This window comes from Cyclopterus lumpus, chromosome 20 (genome assembly GCF_009769545.1).
Source record: "Cyclopterus lumpus isolate fCycLum1 chromosome 20, fCycLum1.pri, whole genome shotgun sequence".
Lineage (NCBI taxonomy): Eukaryota > Metazoa > Chordata > Actinopteri > Perciformes > Cyclopteridae > Cyclopterus > Cyclopterus lumpus.
In genome coordinates, this window is record NC_046985.1 from 20,591,779 (window position 1) to 20,609,608 (window position 17,830).

General features: G+C 42.4%; 1 protein-coding gene across 1 annotated transcript in view; it reads left to right on the forward strand.

Annotated features, from left to right (window-relative positions):
- The window catches only part of arhgef4 (Rho guanine nucleotide exchange factor (GEF) 4), a 44,935-nt gene extending 31,802 nt beyond the window's left edge, over window positions 1-13,133 (forward strand). The window contains exons 7-11 of the mRNA XM_034560242.1: window positions 143-272; window positions 408-539; window positions 3,370-3,613; window positions 4,098-4,175; window positions 12,976-13,133. Of these exons, the coding sequence (XP_034416133.1) occupies window positions 143-272; window positions 408-539; window positions 3,370-3,613; window positions 4,098-4,175; window positions 12,976-13,133 (742 nt within the window). The remainder of the gene's footprint in view (window positions 1-142; window positions 273-407; window positions 540-3,369; window positions 3,614-4,097; window positions 4,176-12,975) is intronic.
- The last annotated feature ends 4,697 nt before the right edge of the window (window positions 13,134-17,830 follow it).

Sequence of the window (17,830 nt, forward strand, 5' to 3'; positions counted from 1 at the left end):
ATGAAATACGATACAGTATATTAGGCTGTGATAAACACACATAATACAGTAGGATACATTCATGGTTGGCTTTGGTCTTTTCATTATTAAATATCACCAGACAAATCCTTGAACTTCACCATGTCACTCTCTGTACATGTAGGGACTATAAAGAAGTGGAGGCGGCCTTAAATGCCATGAAGAATGTGGCTAAGCTGATCAATGAGAGGAAACGGCGTCTTGAGAACATTGACAAGATTGTCCAATGGCAGAGCTTCATAGAGGACTGGGAGGTGTGGCATATTTGTTCTGAACTATTCTCTCACTTCATTCTGTTCAATACAACCGCAACAGAGCTGGGTAGCAAGTAACAGCTATGTGTGTGTGTGTGTGTGTGTGTGTGTGTGTGTGTGTTTCAATGCGTGCAGGGAGAAGACGTCCTTAGCAGGAGCTCTGATCTGATCTTTTCAGGAGAGTTGAGCAAGCTGTCCCAGCCTCAGGCCAAGAGTCAACAGAGAATGTTTTTCCTCTTTGATCACCAGATGGTCTACTGCAAAAAGGTGCCTCAGCATTTAGCATACTTTATGCGGATGAGTAAAGAATCATCCTAAAAGGGAGGGGAAAGTGAACTTGTGGTATCTCTGATGTAGGATTGTAAGCTTACTACAATGACACACTCTGACATCTCAGGCTTCTCAGCTTGTGGTTGGGGCGCTCCAAGGGGTCACACGATTTATGGGATAGGGAGAAAAAACATTTTAAATTCTGAATACTTATACTGTATATTGCCATCTTCCATTTGTTTTACTTGTGCACCATTTCCCATTTGAACAGCTGTGTTGGTGTCATGAGTGGGCATTGCTTCCTTTAACCTTTTGAAAACCAAAAGGTTAAAGGAACTATAATGTGTAAATCGATTTACACATTATAGTTAGACTGTGTAAAACATTACAATAAACATAAGCAAATATATTGATGTAATTAAACAATCAACAAATCAAATTAAACAAGAGAACTTGGGCTACAATAATCAGTAAGCCATTTCCACACAAGTCAAACACCAACTGAAAGAATTATTAAAATATCATAATCACCATTTTGTCAGGAGTCAGCCCACTCAGCACTTTTTGGAAATAGCAACCTGTAGCTATCAGAAAAAGCCAGATAGCAAAGAGCAAGAGGATTTAACACCGAGATATGAGCCAAAAAACACAGCAACATGAATCACTTAAGCGCTTTACAGTCACAAATGTTGCTTATCTTTGGCTTTTTTTTTTTTTTAATTCATTTTTCTTCTTCTAATCAACAAAGACTGCTGCATTTGATGTATTGAACGCCATAAGTAATATACAAGTGAAATATATGGTTTGGTACATGAGAAAATTCAAATTGCCCAAATGCCCATTTTGCCTAATTATTCTGTACTAAAACCTCTCTAACTTTGTTCTGCTTTACTTTTTCAAAGTCAAACTTTGCAGAGAGTCTGGTCCCATAGTGTGTTATGATCTCTGTGGTTTCTGACCTTTGCTCTGCATCCTTTCAAGAGAGAATCATCCTGAAAGTGCTTTTTTTTCGCAGCGAACCTGAAAATTCAACTTTTGCTATCTTACATCTTTATTTACTCTTAACCAGTAACACATATACTAATATTTACACATCTGAACAAAAGCACACATGGATTGCCTTCATTATAGCACCAACATTATTTAAATAGCCTTTGTGCTTGCTGAGATACACCCTTTTTAGTTTGGGTATGTTATTTCGAGCAGAAACCTAAAAAATAGGTTGGTTTTCAAAAGGTTAAGTTAACTGAGCTAAGATGGTGGAGAAACAGGTTGAAATAAAAATAAACATAAGGATATTAACGATATGCATTGTAGTGCACTTAATACCCCTGCAGAATTCAGCATATACCGTATGAATCTGGCGGCCACAAATTAAGCCAAATACATTTTTGGAACGCTATATAGAAAGAATATTTTCCTTCAGTTAGTTATGTGCAAAACAGATTCAAGATTCAAAATTCAAGATTTTTATTTGCCATTTGGTTGATTTATTTTTGTAGATTAGAAATACACAAAGCATTCGTTAAACAATAAGTCATTAGACCACATTCACAAGAAGAAAAACTTTATAGTTGCAGATTTCAAATACTGGGGGGATGCATGATCCAAATATTAAAGTTAACTCAGTGCTTGTATTTTTTTTCCGATTTTTGCATATAAATGATAACATTAGAAGAGGAAAATAATGATTGTTTCCAAGGCCCAAAGTGAAATGTATCTTGTACTGCTTCAAGTAATGTGTTTGTGTTTGAACCACATGGATTCAGACCAATCACATCCTGTGAAGAGCTACAGGGTACTAGGGGTCTGGCTTAGGTGTGTGTGACGCAACACAGTGAGGTGATGGTCCATCCTGCAAAACAATGGCTGCACCTAAAGCCATAAGCGTAAATGCTATGATAGCATCAGTTCTATAAGAACTGTAGAATATGTCTTCTTTGAAAGAAGAGCAAAGATTGCCATTGAATGCTTCATCCAGTTAGCTGTATTTTTGAAAGTGCCTGTCCCTTCCCAAACAGTTTCCAACAGCTTTTCAGATGGTTCTGTTTAACAAACCATTTGGTCCATCAGCTTGAAATTAACCCACTAAATTGCAAAAGTTAGCTTGCCACTAAAGTGGAGTGAAAATGTATGGACTTAGAACTGGATTTAAACTTAAGACTTGGAACTGTAAGCTGGGAACTTCTAGCCCCTAATGCTGTGTTCACACCAAACGCGGCGCGAATTTTTCATGTAAAGTCAACGTACAGGTGCGTTAGACGCAAATTCGCGTTAGACGGCGGCTGATGTTCCGACGTTTGTGGTATTTCCACAACAAGTACAGAGTATAAATAGTGGCTATTTCTTTCATGGCGGACGGCGGAAGTTATAACTGTTTTTACGGAGACAAGCCACGGAGATAAACCACGCCCCCTTTCCGCGTCAAACGCGTCTGTGCATTTGGTGTGAACACAGCACAACTTGTCGGGCGTCGAAACTCACGGGAGTAACGCGGCGCGAATATTCGCACCACGTTTGGTGTGAACGCAGCATAAGGGTCTTGGGGCCAGAAGGTAGACCATGACTCCAAACAATACATGTATTACTTGATTATTTCCTTAAATAGAAAACTCTTCTCCAGTACACTATGCTTTATTCACCAACGATTTTAGGCTATACTCACTTCACATTATCCGTTTCTTTGTTCTGATCTGTGGCAAGAGACATAGCATTTATCAATCAGTCAGCCATGTGGGCTCTTGTTGGTTCTGTGGATTACTTAGGTTGTGTACACTTTAAAAGGATTCTTCTTCTTAGGCTTAATGTGCCACCCTTATCATTGCAGGACCTCCTGCGGCGGGATATGCTATACTACAAGGGTCGGATGGACATGGATTACATGGAGGTGATAGACGTGGAGGATGGAAAGGAGAAGGACTTCAACATCAGCGTGAAAAATGCTTTGAAGCTGCGGGTGCTGGCTGGTCACGAAGTCCACCTCTTGTTTGCCAAGAAGCCGGAGCAGAAACAACGCTGGCTGAGAGCCTTCGCTGACGAGAGGATTCAGGTCCAGCATGACATTGAGACAGGTCAGATATATGCACAGTAAACATTGATTTTTAAGTTTGTCCGTTTTGTCAAATAATGCACAAACCTGTGATATTCTAGTTAACCTCTGAGCCATGCATCATTTTCTGCCACAGACAGGGTGATCTATTTACTTTACTTTAACCTTCTCACTTTGTGGTGCCTCAGTAAGGGTTGGACTGCCAGCAGTAAATGGGTTTTATATGATGCTGACCCAAAGAATAGAACAGAATGTCAGCCAGGCTGGTGTCCTGAGTTGTTGAATTATGAGGAACGAATGGGTTGGACTGATGTTGAGTCCAGCATATTTCCATCCATTTTGTCCTTTTTGGCTCATATTGAGAAGATGGACTGTTGGGTTCACCTTTTGTGAACCAACTAAATGAAAGAATAAGTTATTTAGAAAGCTTCATAGGTCAAGTCTACGGACAAAGGGTGTTGTATGCTCTACAGACACTGATGATACTCTTTTTTTTCTCCTTTTAGGATTCTCTCTTACAGAGGTCCAAAAGAAACAGGCTATGCTAAATGCCTGCAAAAGCCATCCAGCTGGGAAACCCAAAGGTATGCACAAAGCGTTCAGGGAATATAAAAAAAGATGTTCTTCCTCTCTCCCATGGCTTGCACATGGGTCACCTCACTATGAATAATATATCAGCACTGATCTATCACGCAAACAGCAGCACTTTTTACCTGTATTCTTCAAGCATTTCAAAATCACTTCAGGACTCACAGCAAAGGTTTGAGAAGGACTAAACATACTCCTCCTACAGAACAGCAGAGGTTTTTATCAACAGTCCTACACACATTTTCTCAACAAGACAACAAACGATAACAAATATTAGTACTCCAATTGCTTCTACTTTGCGGTTCACAACTATTTCTGCACAAATGTTTTCACAATAAAAGCATTCCAGGAGTTTAAAAAAGAATCGTCATATTTCTTGATAGTTTTTAGTTTGCAACTAGACAAGTGTTGGGTTTTATTGAAATGAGTTACATAGCATTAATTTGCCGCTTGAACTCAACGAGGAGATTTGAGATTGCGCTGTGTTTGCCCTAAGCGGCAGCAATATATAAACCCCCAAAAGTGAGAGGTAACACAGCGATCTGTTCCCACCCAAAAGAAAGTATTACTTACCGAGCTGTACTTGAACACCCGTTGGTGCAGACTGCTAAGAGATGAGGCATGAAATATACATTACACTGCAATTGAAGTTAAGTGGATGCCAGCGGAGCCCTGCTTATGATGAATGATGTCGCTATCCGTGGCCAATGGTCGCAGTGACCTGACATTAGCGATGTGATGGATCTCAAACTACTTTGATATACCTAACACTTATTAGAATACAACACTGTGGCAATTATCAGAGCGATGAGCATATAGTGGATAGGCTATGACCAAGTGAGCATCTGAACAACATGTAAACAATAGAATGGATATAGCACTTTGTCGTATCTTTCAAGTGGCAGTGATCTTGGATGAAGGAATCTCCGCGGACACTGTTCTTTCTGGTATAATAGAGTTTATTACAGAGAGGAATCACAGGTCAGGACGAGCGTCTAGATCGCTCGAAGAAACTTCTCAGCCAAATAGAAGATCTACTGAGACTGCACCGCAGCTCAGTTATATACCCACTTTGTCGTGATCAGATCCTGAGATTCATAACGTCACTCAGGAACCCCCAATCTAAACACTTACTTTCCAGACACAGGAAGGAGTATCCTATAACAAGATTTGGACATAACAGATGTGGTCACACAGAGGCCTCTAACACATGACCTCCAGGCACAGGAACAGACCCCCCCTCCAATAGGTCAAAGGGCATTCTTTGAGGGGGCCACAGTATTCTGGAAGCAAGCTTCTAAAGCAGCTGAGAATACACCACAGCTTCTTACCAGATATGACTACATAACACCACCCAGAAAGCAAAATTCATCCGGGACATTGTTGGGCCACATGATTATGTTTCTTCTAGCCCAGTATACGCCCGGGTCCTTGGCCCAAACCTGGCCAATAGACAGCATGACTGTCAGATGAAACATAAGTGGGCCTGACCTGGACCGATGCATTTAAACATATTGTAAAATGCTGTGGCCCAGTTCTGGCCCACATTCTAACCTTTTATATTTAACCCCGGCTTTGGCCCAGCTCTGGCGCAAATACTGATATCAGATTACAATTGTGCTGCTGGCTCACTCCTGGCCTATGTACTGCATGATGGTTTGTCTTGTTGCCATGGAGACCTAAAACCCCACCCCACCTCGATTCCACAGGTTATTTTTGCATTTCTTTCATCATGCGTCTTAAAAGCTGAAACGTGATACTTGGTTTTTCAGTAAATTAATAAGATGAATACAATTTCACTGAGCTGCAATCTTTAATGCTAAAATGTACTTACCCGATCTGATTGCTATGATGCCACAAGTCAGGACACGCTTTGTATGGTGATTCGTAGTGGCTAGAGGGCTGGGTGCCCTACTGCGATGACTGATGTAGCCGGCCATGGCTGGAGAATGTGTGCCCTGCTTGTGCAGAATGATGTAGCCAGCAATGGCTAACGGGCTGCGCGCACTGCTTAGTTGAATGATGTAGCCAGCAATGGCTAACGGGCTGCGCGCCCTGCTTGGATAAATGATGTAGCCAGCAATGGCTAACGGGCTGTGTGTCCTGCTTTGTGATGACTGATTTAGCCGGCGGTGGCCCCTGAATTGCTGCTAGGTTAACTTAGATACCAGTGTCTCCCATACATGACGTGAACTTTTCATTTAAAACCATACGTGATACCACCTGCTCATGCATTTTGAAAACAAAGCCATAATGATCCTACGCTTAGGTCAATAATAGCCTGATCATAATGTATTATATAAGTGCTGCTGAAAAGAAAAGTGTAGGCCATCAACCACCGACCACCAGTTATATGCAATTGCTTAACGCTGTTAGGGTTTCAGGGTTCTTTGAGCTCCGATGATGGCAGAGACATCAGGGCGCACGTAGAAAAAATAAGCTGAGGATGACCAGCTCCCCAATTGAAGCCGTAGATTGGCCTTGTATAGCTGCTGAGGTTGCAGTACCTATCCTAAACGATTGACCCGAGTAGTGTTTTGGGGGTAGGTTACACTTAAGAAGGACCTAATGGTGGCTAAACCAGGACTTGGTGTGATTACCGTTGAGGGTAAGGAACAGAGGGGCATGAAGGTTGGTTCCTGCCCTGTTTTTTAAAAAATATTTACAAATGCATTCAAACGGGCAGAATTGAGAATCCAAGCTGGCTAACGATTCCGCAAGAACTTCCTGCTTTGGAGTGTTTGATAAAAAGACTGAAGACATCTGGGTGAAAAGTTAGATCTGACATGGTGATGTCCATAGCTGCATCAAATGAATTAGTGGCAGTGGTAAATTCCCCGCTCCTTAGGACCTAGTAAAAAGCTAAAAGAACAGCTGTCCAGAAGGGAATCCACGGGAGAAAAAAATCTATGTCTTATAACTGGGTGGGTTGGTTTCTGGCACAGGCTCTTCAAAACCTGAAATTTGAAATGGGATAAGGCTTCAGCAATGACATTAGTATGGCCTGGCACGAAGCAAGCTGTTATGATGACATTTTGGGTGGCAGATACCTATGAAATGCATCTCATAAAAGGCATGATGTCGAGGCTGGATGAGCAGCCTTTGTCAATAATGCCTACCACTGCTTGGCACTGCACCACGATGCGTTTGCGTCTCCAAAATCGACCCCAAATGTGGCAAGCTACTGCAATAGGATATATTTCACCCAGTGCGCAGGGTGTATCTAGCTTTGGGAATGGATAAGGCCACCTACTGGCGAACCATTGGCCTTGGAAGTACCGACCGAAGGGGCGTCTGTGAGTCAGAAGAATTAAACACATCATTCAAAAGAATCTTACAACGTTCCAATGATTTAGCAACCGAGACCACAAACGAGGTCGTAGCGGCTCCCTTCATTCAGGGTAATGACGTCGTCCAAATTTGGCACAGCCAGGATTCAAATGGCCGAGGAGGGAAAGCCATTCCTTTTGATGTAGTATAGGACGGAGAAATGTTGCCGATGCGCACGAGTTTCTCTGCTGGAAGAGAAGCTTTAATTTCGTAATGCACAGAAATGTGAGTCGAGTTGACGGACCGGTTATTTTTTGGTCGGAGAGTGGAACGCTGAGATGTTTAAACAGTGATGCTTCTGAGTTGGCTCTATCAGGAAAAAATTGTCGAGCAGGTGAAGGAAAGAGGGGACTGAGACTCTGTGTAGGAGGATCCAGCAGAGTGCTTCGGATACTTGGATAAAGATAGCCGGACTGCTTTTACACCCGAATGTGAGACGCACAGCAAAATACAGTTTAGATTCCCACTTGACCCCGAAGAGATTCCACTGAGATGGATGTATTGGGATTATTTTCAGCGCGTCTACAATGTCTGTTTTGGAGAGCCAAGGGCCATGCCCGGCTAGCTTGATGAGATTGATGGCGTTATCCACGGTGAAATAATTAAGGAAAAAGGGCTCGGGAAGAATGAGACTATTAATGTGTTGGTGCCTTCTGAGAGGCAGACAGATCAAATATTAATCTTTTCTTCCCGGTGTATTTCCTGGTTGCTACTACTATGGGTCTGGATCAGAACACAGATAATGGTGAAGCATTGAAAGGGCCTATTAAGTCCTCCTTGTCATCTCTTTTTTAAAGAAGATTAGACATTACCGCTGGTTCTTCTATCGCGAACTGGAGAATTTTAAGACACCCCTACCCGGAACCCTTGTAAAAGGCCAGAAAGCAGATAATCGACAAACACGGAAGTGCTGGGACATATCAAATCTGGTTTCGGCCTTTACAGCGTGCTCTGGTGGTAGAAATTGTACTGTAGGGCAAAGAGGTGCTGAGTGGCCCAGGATACCGCAAGTTACGCAAGTCACTGGCTGCAAGCCGCCCACTATCATAACGAGCAGTTCTGTGTCCAAGATTGACCATTTCATTTAGATGTTGGATTAGGCTATGTATACCATGGCTTTGATGTGGTATTTTAAATGTGTTTCTCCCCTCCCTGAGATTGAGGTCGCCAATCAGCGGTAAATAACCGCCCAGTTATTGTCGGCGTTCCGGGTATACTGAGCATATTAGTTCCTGAAAAATCGTGGCATTGAAAAAAAAAGAAGAACCTGGTATTGAATCAAAATGCAGAAGGAATCTCTTCTTTATATTTAGCTACAGCATTGTCAGTTAGACATCTGGTGTAGACACTTTTTACCATAAGTAAAGGTCTGACAGAAGAGGGTTCTGTGGGAAGACCTCCAAATGCTCAATGTCAATGCCATATGTAAGAACAAGGTGGAGGGTGTGGCCAAAGCAGTGAGTGGGTTTCTGTACTCTCTGACAGAAGCCAATCGAGTCCAACAATGAGATAAATGCAGTACTAAGGCAATCATTATCAATATCCACATGAATATTAAAATCTCCTACAATAATAACCTTATCAGTTTTAAGGACTAAACTTGATAAACACTCTGAAAATTCAGATATAAATTCTGAATATGGATCTGGTGGCCGGTACAGTATAACAAATAGGATTGGCTGTAATTTTTTCCAGGTTGGATGTGAAAGACTAAGAACAAGGCTTTCAAATGAGTTGTAGTTTAGTTTAGGTTTAGGATTCATTAATAGGCTTGAGTCAAAGATGGCTGCTACTCCACCTCCTCGGCCGGTGCCTTGAGGAATGTGAGTATTAATATGACTTGGAGGAGTTGATTCATGCAGGCTGCCAGGTTTCAGTAAGAAAAAAATAAATCAATGTGATATTCTGATATTAAATCATTTACTAATACAGCTTTAGATGACAGAGATTATCCGTTAATTATCCTGTTTTGTTGCACTGCTGAAATAGTGGCGTTAACCCTGAACCACACCCTCGCTCCACCCACTCTGCAGCTGAGCCTAGCCACACCCCACTGCCACAATGAGTTAACCTGATGAGTGACCCACACTCGTAGCAGCAGTGGAGGAATAGGAGGGGGTTACAGGGGACGCTGCCCTGGGTGCCTGTGCACGGTGGCACTACCTCTCACTGCCCTTTGCCGTCACTCGTTACCCCGTTTGTGTCACGGAAACCTTGTTATTTAATAAGCGTTAGGAATATTTAACACAACCCAATAAAGTGTATACCTTCGTTATTTATTTAAAGCGCGGTGTAAAGCTCGGATAGCGGTCGGTTTAAACACTCAGACTTAGATTTAACAGCTATGAATCTCTCTCCCAGCCTGTAGAAAAAAAGGAATCCGGCCAGGAGCCAGGGGCCTCCCAGTAGTATTTATTTCCTTATCAAAGTGCCAATGTGTATAGGAAATAAGTGTGTCAATATCAGTGCGTGTAGCCGTGGGGATATAGATCAACTCACCTCAGGGGCTGAAGGATGACGACGTTGTGAAGACCTCTCAGTCAGCAGGTGACGTCTCGATCAAGGAACTGATCAAATTAGTGGCTCAAAAAGGGTACAAACGAGTTATTCAATTAAACTGCAATGCAGCTGAGATTTATTTAACACACGATTAAAAGGTTTAACAGCTAAATAGTTTGCAACACCCGTCAATAAGTAAAACTCAAGCTAATGAGCAAAGTGTTTTGCCAAAAGGTATGGAGATTTGAAAAATCAATATCTACAATTGACCGTCCGTATCTGTCTAGACCAGGGGTTCTTAACCTTTTTGACCTCGGGAAATACAAAGTGGGCTGGGGCCCATTCATATAGTAACACTGTATTGGTTTAACTAATTGATGTCCCTCTTGGTTTGATTTGTATTAAATGACTAAATCAAATTGACTTACAGTTGAACAAGTAAAAACATGATGCAATGTGATCACAAAGACATTTGTTCATCATGTGTATACCGCAAATAAAATTAAATAATGTGCAAATGAAAAATACTTCTCCATAACTTTGGGGGACCTTCTTCAGTGTCTTCTTCTGCCTATTGGAGCTTGTAAAACAACTGACTGATGCATTACTGCCATCAAGTGGTGGGAAGCTGTATTGTAACTGAGCGTCTCATGGATAACAGTACTACCTCTGGTGTCTTCAATTGATAACCTATGCGATCTCGCGGCCCACGGGTGCAAAACTGAAATATGTTTGCGGCCCTCTAGGTGGTGCTCCATGTTTGCGACCATCTAGGTGGTGCTCCATGTTTAAGAATCACTGGTCTAGAAAGCTCTATTCGAAGACCCTGCTCCTTTTCTTGGACATATACACCCTCAAAACTACTCTCCACCTCGGACACTCGTGATCGTCCGGGGGGACAAGCAGGGCTTTTAAATTCAATTCAATTCAATTTCAATTCAATATATTTTATATATCCCAATATCACAAATTACTAATTTGCCTTTTTTACTGCCCCTCTACAGGCAGCAGTGGCCTCGGGCTACCTCCCCCCTTCTTAACCTTTGAGTGAAGCTCCTTAACTTATGACTAGAATTGTTTAATATCAATTTTTACTCACACTCAGGACTTAGTTGGCAACACCTGCTCATATAGCTTAAGACAATCTACCTTACAGACCTCTCAGTAGTACACATCTCAGTAGTACACATTAATGCAATACTTCTTGATAAAGTATGTAGAAAAGGAATGGCATTGTAGTACATCTTATGTTATTACATACATCAAACATAGATTATATTGGAGAGTACACACACTACATAGGGACTCTACCACAAGTTAACTGCTCCCGTTATGCTCCCGTTATGCAGCGCTAAAACACCTTAATCCTAGAATGATTCAATATAAGAAATAAAATATACTTTTTATTGATGGGTAATCGATAATGCAGAGATAAGTAGATATATAAACCCTACTTTGTTCTGCTGCTCATGGTGGCGTAGTCAGTGTTGGCAGTCATTGATAGGTCAACAGATATTATGCATATATGTTTGCAGTTATTGGGAGGGCAAAGTCGTAAAAACACATCATTGACAGTAGACTCTTTACCTAAGGATCAATATTAATCCCGGCCTTCCTCTAATGATAAATTCCCATTAAATTGCAGGCCTTCCAACACTATCTTCACGTTCCTGACTATGGAGCTGCCGATAACCAGAGTGTGTTTCTCAGCTGGTGTGTCGCTGAGTGGGAAAAACTGGTTAGAAACGTGAAGAGGTTGGTGGTGCACCGTGGGCTTAGATTTATAATTCTTTGGAACCGTTACCCAGCGTTCCGGCTGCACATGGAACAGCTAGCAGAAGCTACGTCAGATTGGCCCGCACCGACTATGGGAGGGGGTGAGCTAACTAATGTAGCTAATGTCTGAGCTTCGATGGTGCGTAGCCGTGCATCTAACCCACTGAGAACTGCCTCCAACCTAGCAAATGAACACTTATTTATGTACACTTATTGCCTGTATCGTTATCAATAAGGGAGGCAGAGGAATAGCTATACATGTGACACACTGAGCCAAAGAGAGCAGGAGGGGGAGAGGGAGAGAAGGAAGTCATCGCTAGCTGCTAAGCTAAAGTGCAGTGGCTAAACTTAGCAGAAGTAAACAATGTGAAAATGTTAGCGATAAGTCACTAAAAGAAGGAGCGATCCGAGCATTTAAATACTCAGATCTAAAGAAGATCACACAATTAGCTATCAGAAAGCAGACACGCTGGCAACCGGAAGTGAGGCAATACGTTTACCGGAAGCAAGAGAGAGTGCGTTCAATTTAACTATTAAAATATGCTCCCCTTTATTGTGTGTTTAATGTGAAACATCTCCGGGAAGTATTGAGTTTTCAGGCCTGTTTTGATGGTACAGGTCTGCAAGTGTACGTCAAAAAAAGACTAGACTAGATAAAAGAGGATACGACAAGACAGGAAAAAATACTTTAAGATCCAATAGACGGTAAATTCAGATACCTAAGAATGTTGAAATAAGTAGCATGCAGACCTAGCTCCAAAAGAGTCTAAATCTAGAGAGAAAGTCAAGACGAGTAAGGACGGGTAAGTAGGTACACAGGTAGTAAGGCATGTACATTGACAGCTAGGCAAACAGGTAGTCAGGCAGACAGGTAGGTAAACAGGCAGGTATGTAGAAAGTCAGGTAGGTAGACAAGTAGGTTGGTAGACAGACTCTGTTGTTGTTTAACCTATGGAATTAGTTATGTGTAAATGTAAGCCAGTATAGTAGTCATTTATACCCTGCTCAATACCAACTGACAGCAATACTGTCATTGTTGGAATACCTATTTCTATTTTATAATTGGCTATATGCTTCACTTTGAAACACTTAAAATACATGTATGGAATATATAACAAATGTATGCTTACTGATGCTTTTTTTCAAAATAATGCTAAATGTAATGTTATTTTCTCTTTATCTCCTCCTCAGCAGTGACCAGACCTTACTGCGAATTCCTTCTGCGACAGAAACACCCCTCTCTTCCCGCTGCTTTGCCCCAGCAGCAAGTCTTTATGCTGGCTGAGCCGAAGCGCAAAACTTCCACCTTCTGGCATACCATTGGCAGATTGACACCATTCAAGAAGTAAAGAAAATGAAAAAAAGCAAAGCTGTGGAGAGAAGGAATAGAGGAAAAGAAATAGAAGACCTCTCTGCTCGTGCCTAGACCCTTTTTATGAATCTCCTTTATTTCCTACTTGTAACATTGCCCTAATTGACATACTGATTTATTGTATAGATGAGGAGATCATTTTCTTTTTCATTATTATGAGGAGATCATTTTGTGAAAGCACTTTATAGGTTGGTTAACAATCAGACTTAAGAATAATCTCCTGGAGACACTGAGTCAAACAAAGAAGTGGATTCTTGCTTGACGTCCTACTAGTACTACTATTACTACTACTACACCCTCAAGCAAGCGCAGATTGGTATTAATACTACTGCTGTTAAAGAGCACAGGACTCCTGATTGTGCTGCTTCTGTGAAGACGTTGGCTGTCTACAAAATTGTGTCATGTATTTCCACTGTTGAAATGTTTTATGATTTCACATATGCCAAGGGATCACTGTGCCAGGCAATTTAGTTGTATTTGTTTGTTTTATGTATGTAAGGGACAATTGACAGTGGGTAGTTTACTGTTCTTTTCTCTGTGCAAATATATAATCAGGATTCTTTCCACTGGGATTTTAAGTGTTTTGTGAAATCCATCCATCAGGATTTGGTTATGTACTGTATGTCTCTGGCGCATTTATGGTATTGTGTAAACACTTGATACATGTCATCAAATGCAAGAAGAAAATTCAACTGAGCTTTTTATTCAAACAAACAGCAGCAACCCACAAACACTGGCAACACATTCCTCGAGTCTGATCCTCGACTCCTTCTACCATGTCAATGAAAGTAAACAACCTGTTTTTTTAAATGAAGTGGGCCATGAATGACTTACAATGGCATGCATGGATGTGATGAAAAAATACTGTGAACAATATTTTTTTATCTCTGTATATTTAACCAAATTCAGGAACTGAGGTTTCATGTGCTACGAGGCTGACAGCATCACACACTGACATTCTTTTATCTATTATAGCCGGTATTCCTGCTCTGTGTTCCTGGTCTCCGGTATAATCTCATTTCCGATCAGTGCAGCTCAGTGATATCACTCTGTAAGTGCATTCAGTGAAATGTGCTCTTTTCACCTTTATGTTCAAATGTTTTAGCCTCTGACGACATGGAATATTAAACATTCCTAAGCTTACAAATGTGACCCTCAGTTGCGATGATTATTATTTCATTTCCCACAAGTGTTGTTCTGCTCAGCCAATATTAAGTTGAAGTATGGGCACATTGTGATGGTGCCCTTTTAGCTTGGCAGCAGGTTTAACTTTCAGTTTAAACCGGCTTCTTATGATATTCAAATGAGGTCTTAAGTTTAGGCCCCTAAACTTCAAAACTTGTATTCTTAATGTTTTTGCTCACAATTTTCAAAAGAAAGAAGAAGTTCAATTTTTATTTTTATTTTTTCCTTTACAGACAGCCATATCCTCTATTTTTTAAAAGTGTTTATAGTCAACTTTTGTTGACTATACATTGTGCTGTTGATGATTGCTGCTGATTTCAGTCTGTGATAAGAGGCAAACTCGATTTTCAAGCATTAAAAGGAGAGTCCCGGAGTCATACAACCCCTTGAATGAGGTACTTATCCTTCGTCAGTGTATTACTTCAGCTTGTGTCCAGGGTGTGAAGGTCTGTAGTGATCTTTCCAGCCCGCTTCCTGACTCTTGAGGTGTACAAGTCCAGGATGGACGGCAGGCTGGAACCAATAGTTCTCTCTGCAGACCTGACTATCCGTTGTAGTCTGTCTCTGTCCTGTTTGGTGGCCGATCCAAACCACACAGTGATGGAAGAACAGAGAACAGACTGGATTATGCCGGAGTAGAACAGGATCAGCAGCTCCTGAGGCAGGTTGTACTTCCTGAGCTGGCACAGGAAGTACAACCTCTGCTGGGCCTTTTTCCTGATGGTGTTGATGTTGGAGGCCCACTTCAGGTCCTGGGAGATTGTGGATCCCAGAGACCTGAAAGTCTCCAGCGCAGACACAGTGCTGTTGAGTATGGTGAGGGGGGGTAGTGTTGGGGGGCTCCTCCTGAAGTCCACTGTCATCTCTACAGTTTTGGGCTTGTTCAGCTCCAGGTTGTTCTGAACACACCAGAGGACCGTCTGTACGCAGTCCTGATGAGGCCGATGGCCGTTGTGTCGTCTGCGAACTTCAGGAGTTTAACAGACGGGGTCCCCTGAGGTGCAGTCGTTGGTGTAGAGGGAGTAGAGCAGTGGAGAGAGCACACATCCCTGGGGGGCGCCAGTGCTGATAGACCGGGTGCTGGATGTGATTTTTTCATGCACTAAAACAATGTTTGACTTGATTTAGGCTCTAGCTCAGTCTTGAGACTTGAAATAGACTTACCCCATACAACTTGAGATTGGCTGTAACTCACAGACTTGATGTAGACTATAGCTCATAGACTTGAGACTTGAAATAGACTTACCCCATAAAACTTGAGATTGGCTTTAATAATATTAATAATAACAGATTGGGGAGAGGGCCAGAGAAAACTACGGTGTCCGACATTGTCTTGGCATAAGTACACACTTTCATTTTAGTGACCTCCGACCGGCGTAGTCGGGATGTATGACAATCTTACTGTATTTACGTTTATCTTTAGCCAGCAGTTTTAAACAAGATTCAATGTCTGCATTCTGGCCCCCGGAATGCATGTGACTTACAACAGGCTAGTGTTCAAATTTATGTAATTTAAATTTGTTTGGTGACAGTGGCTTAGTGGTAAAGTGGAACTGTCGCTCAGTGGTAAGGTGGGCAGTCCTTTAATTAGAGGATCGGCTCTGCTAGTCCAGACACTGGACCAGACACCAAACGCTCTCGTATGCCTTGCCGGAGGTGTAGGAATAGGTTAGAATGGATGAGTGTAAAAGTGCTTTGAGTGGAAGACAAGAAAAGCGCCATTCAAGTCCATTTAACATTTAACATTGAGAAGGAAGAAGAACAGAAAAAATGCTTTTCTGTTATGCTGTCAGTCACACACAACTTTGATTTAATGTGAATTAGAAAACATTCTGAACAAGGCATCATAATGACAAAATCCTCAGACTATTTGATTGAGAGACACACATTGTGACATGAATCTGCCTTTTATCTGGACATTCTCACACCATTCAGCTTCAGTCAGCTGGAGCTGATCAACTGGAGGACAACAAGCTGATGGTTGAACAAAATGGAAATCTTCAAACACACCTGAAAGTAGGCCAGTTGGCAACCCTTTGATATGAGGTGGATAGTTTGCAACATAGGAACAGAAACCTGCATACCAACTTATTTAAGATAAGATAAGATAAGATAATCCTTTATTAGTCCCTCAGTGGGGAAATTACAGGATTACAGCAGCATTGCTCACAGTAATAAGTAAAACAAGTAGTATAATAACAGAAATAAGATAAAAGAGTAAAAAACAAGAAGAATATTATATATACAGACGGAGTAGAAATAGAATAAAGTGGATAAAGTGTATAAAATAAATTTAAAAAAATTTAAAAAGTACTTAAACGTATTAGTATTGCACAACTGGGCAACTGGGCTAAAGTGCTGTTCAGTGCGAAGTCCAAAGTGTTCAAGTGTTTGTGGCTACTGGGAGCTCAGTTTGTTGTGTAGCCTGACAGCAGCGGGGAGAAAGGACCTGCGGTACCTCTCCCCCAGACACCGGGGATGAATCAGCCGGTGGCTGAAGGAGCTGTGCAGCGCTGCCAGAGTACAATGCATGGGGTGGGAGGTGTTGTCCATCAGGGACGATAGCTTGGCCATCATCCTCCTGTCTCCCACCACCTCCACAGTATCCAGAGGACACCCCAGCACGCTGCTGGCCTTCCCCACCAGTTTGTCCAGTCTCCTCCTGTCAGCTGCTGTGATGCCGCTGCACCAGAAGACCACTCCATAAAAGATGGCTGATGCCACCACCGAGTTGAAGAAGGTCTTCAGGAGTGCTCCCTGCACCCCAAAGGACCTCAGTCTCCTCAGCAGAAAGAGTCTGCTCTGTCCCTTCTTGTAGAGTGCATGAGCGTGGTCAGACCAGTCCAGTTTATTGTTCAAGTGAACACCCAGGTACTTATAAGACTTCACAATCTCAATGTCCAGTCCCTGGATGCTCACTGGTGTTGGAGGAGAGCGTTTACCACGGCGGAAGTCCACCACCAGCTCCTTGGTCTTGCTGGAGTTGATCTGGAGGCGGTTCCGCTGGCACCATCCTAAGAAGTCCTGGTTCAGTTCCCTGTACTCCCTGTCATCATCGGCCGAGATGAGGCCGACGATCGCAGAGTCGTCAGAGAACTTTTGCAGGTGGCAGTTGGCAGAGTTGTGTTTGAAGTCCGATGTGTAGATGGAGAAGAGGAATGGAGCCAGAACGGTTCCCTGTGGAGCCCCTGTGCTGCAGTACACCCGATCTGACTCACACTCCCGTATCCGCACATACTGTGGACGGTTGGTGAGGTAGTCCAGGATCTATGCAGTGAGGTGGTGTTCCACCCCGGTCTGCTTCAGCTTGTCCCTCAGGAACAAAGGCTGAATGGTGTTGAAGGCACTGGAGAAGTCGTAGAACATGACTCTCACAGTGCTTCCAGCCTTTTCCAGGTGAGAGAGGCATCTCTGCAGCAGGAAGATGACGGCGTCATCCACCCCGATGCCAGATTGGTAGGCGAACTGAAGTGGGTCCAGGGATGAGCT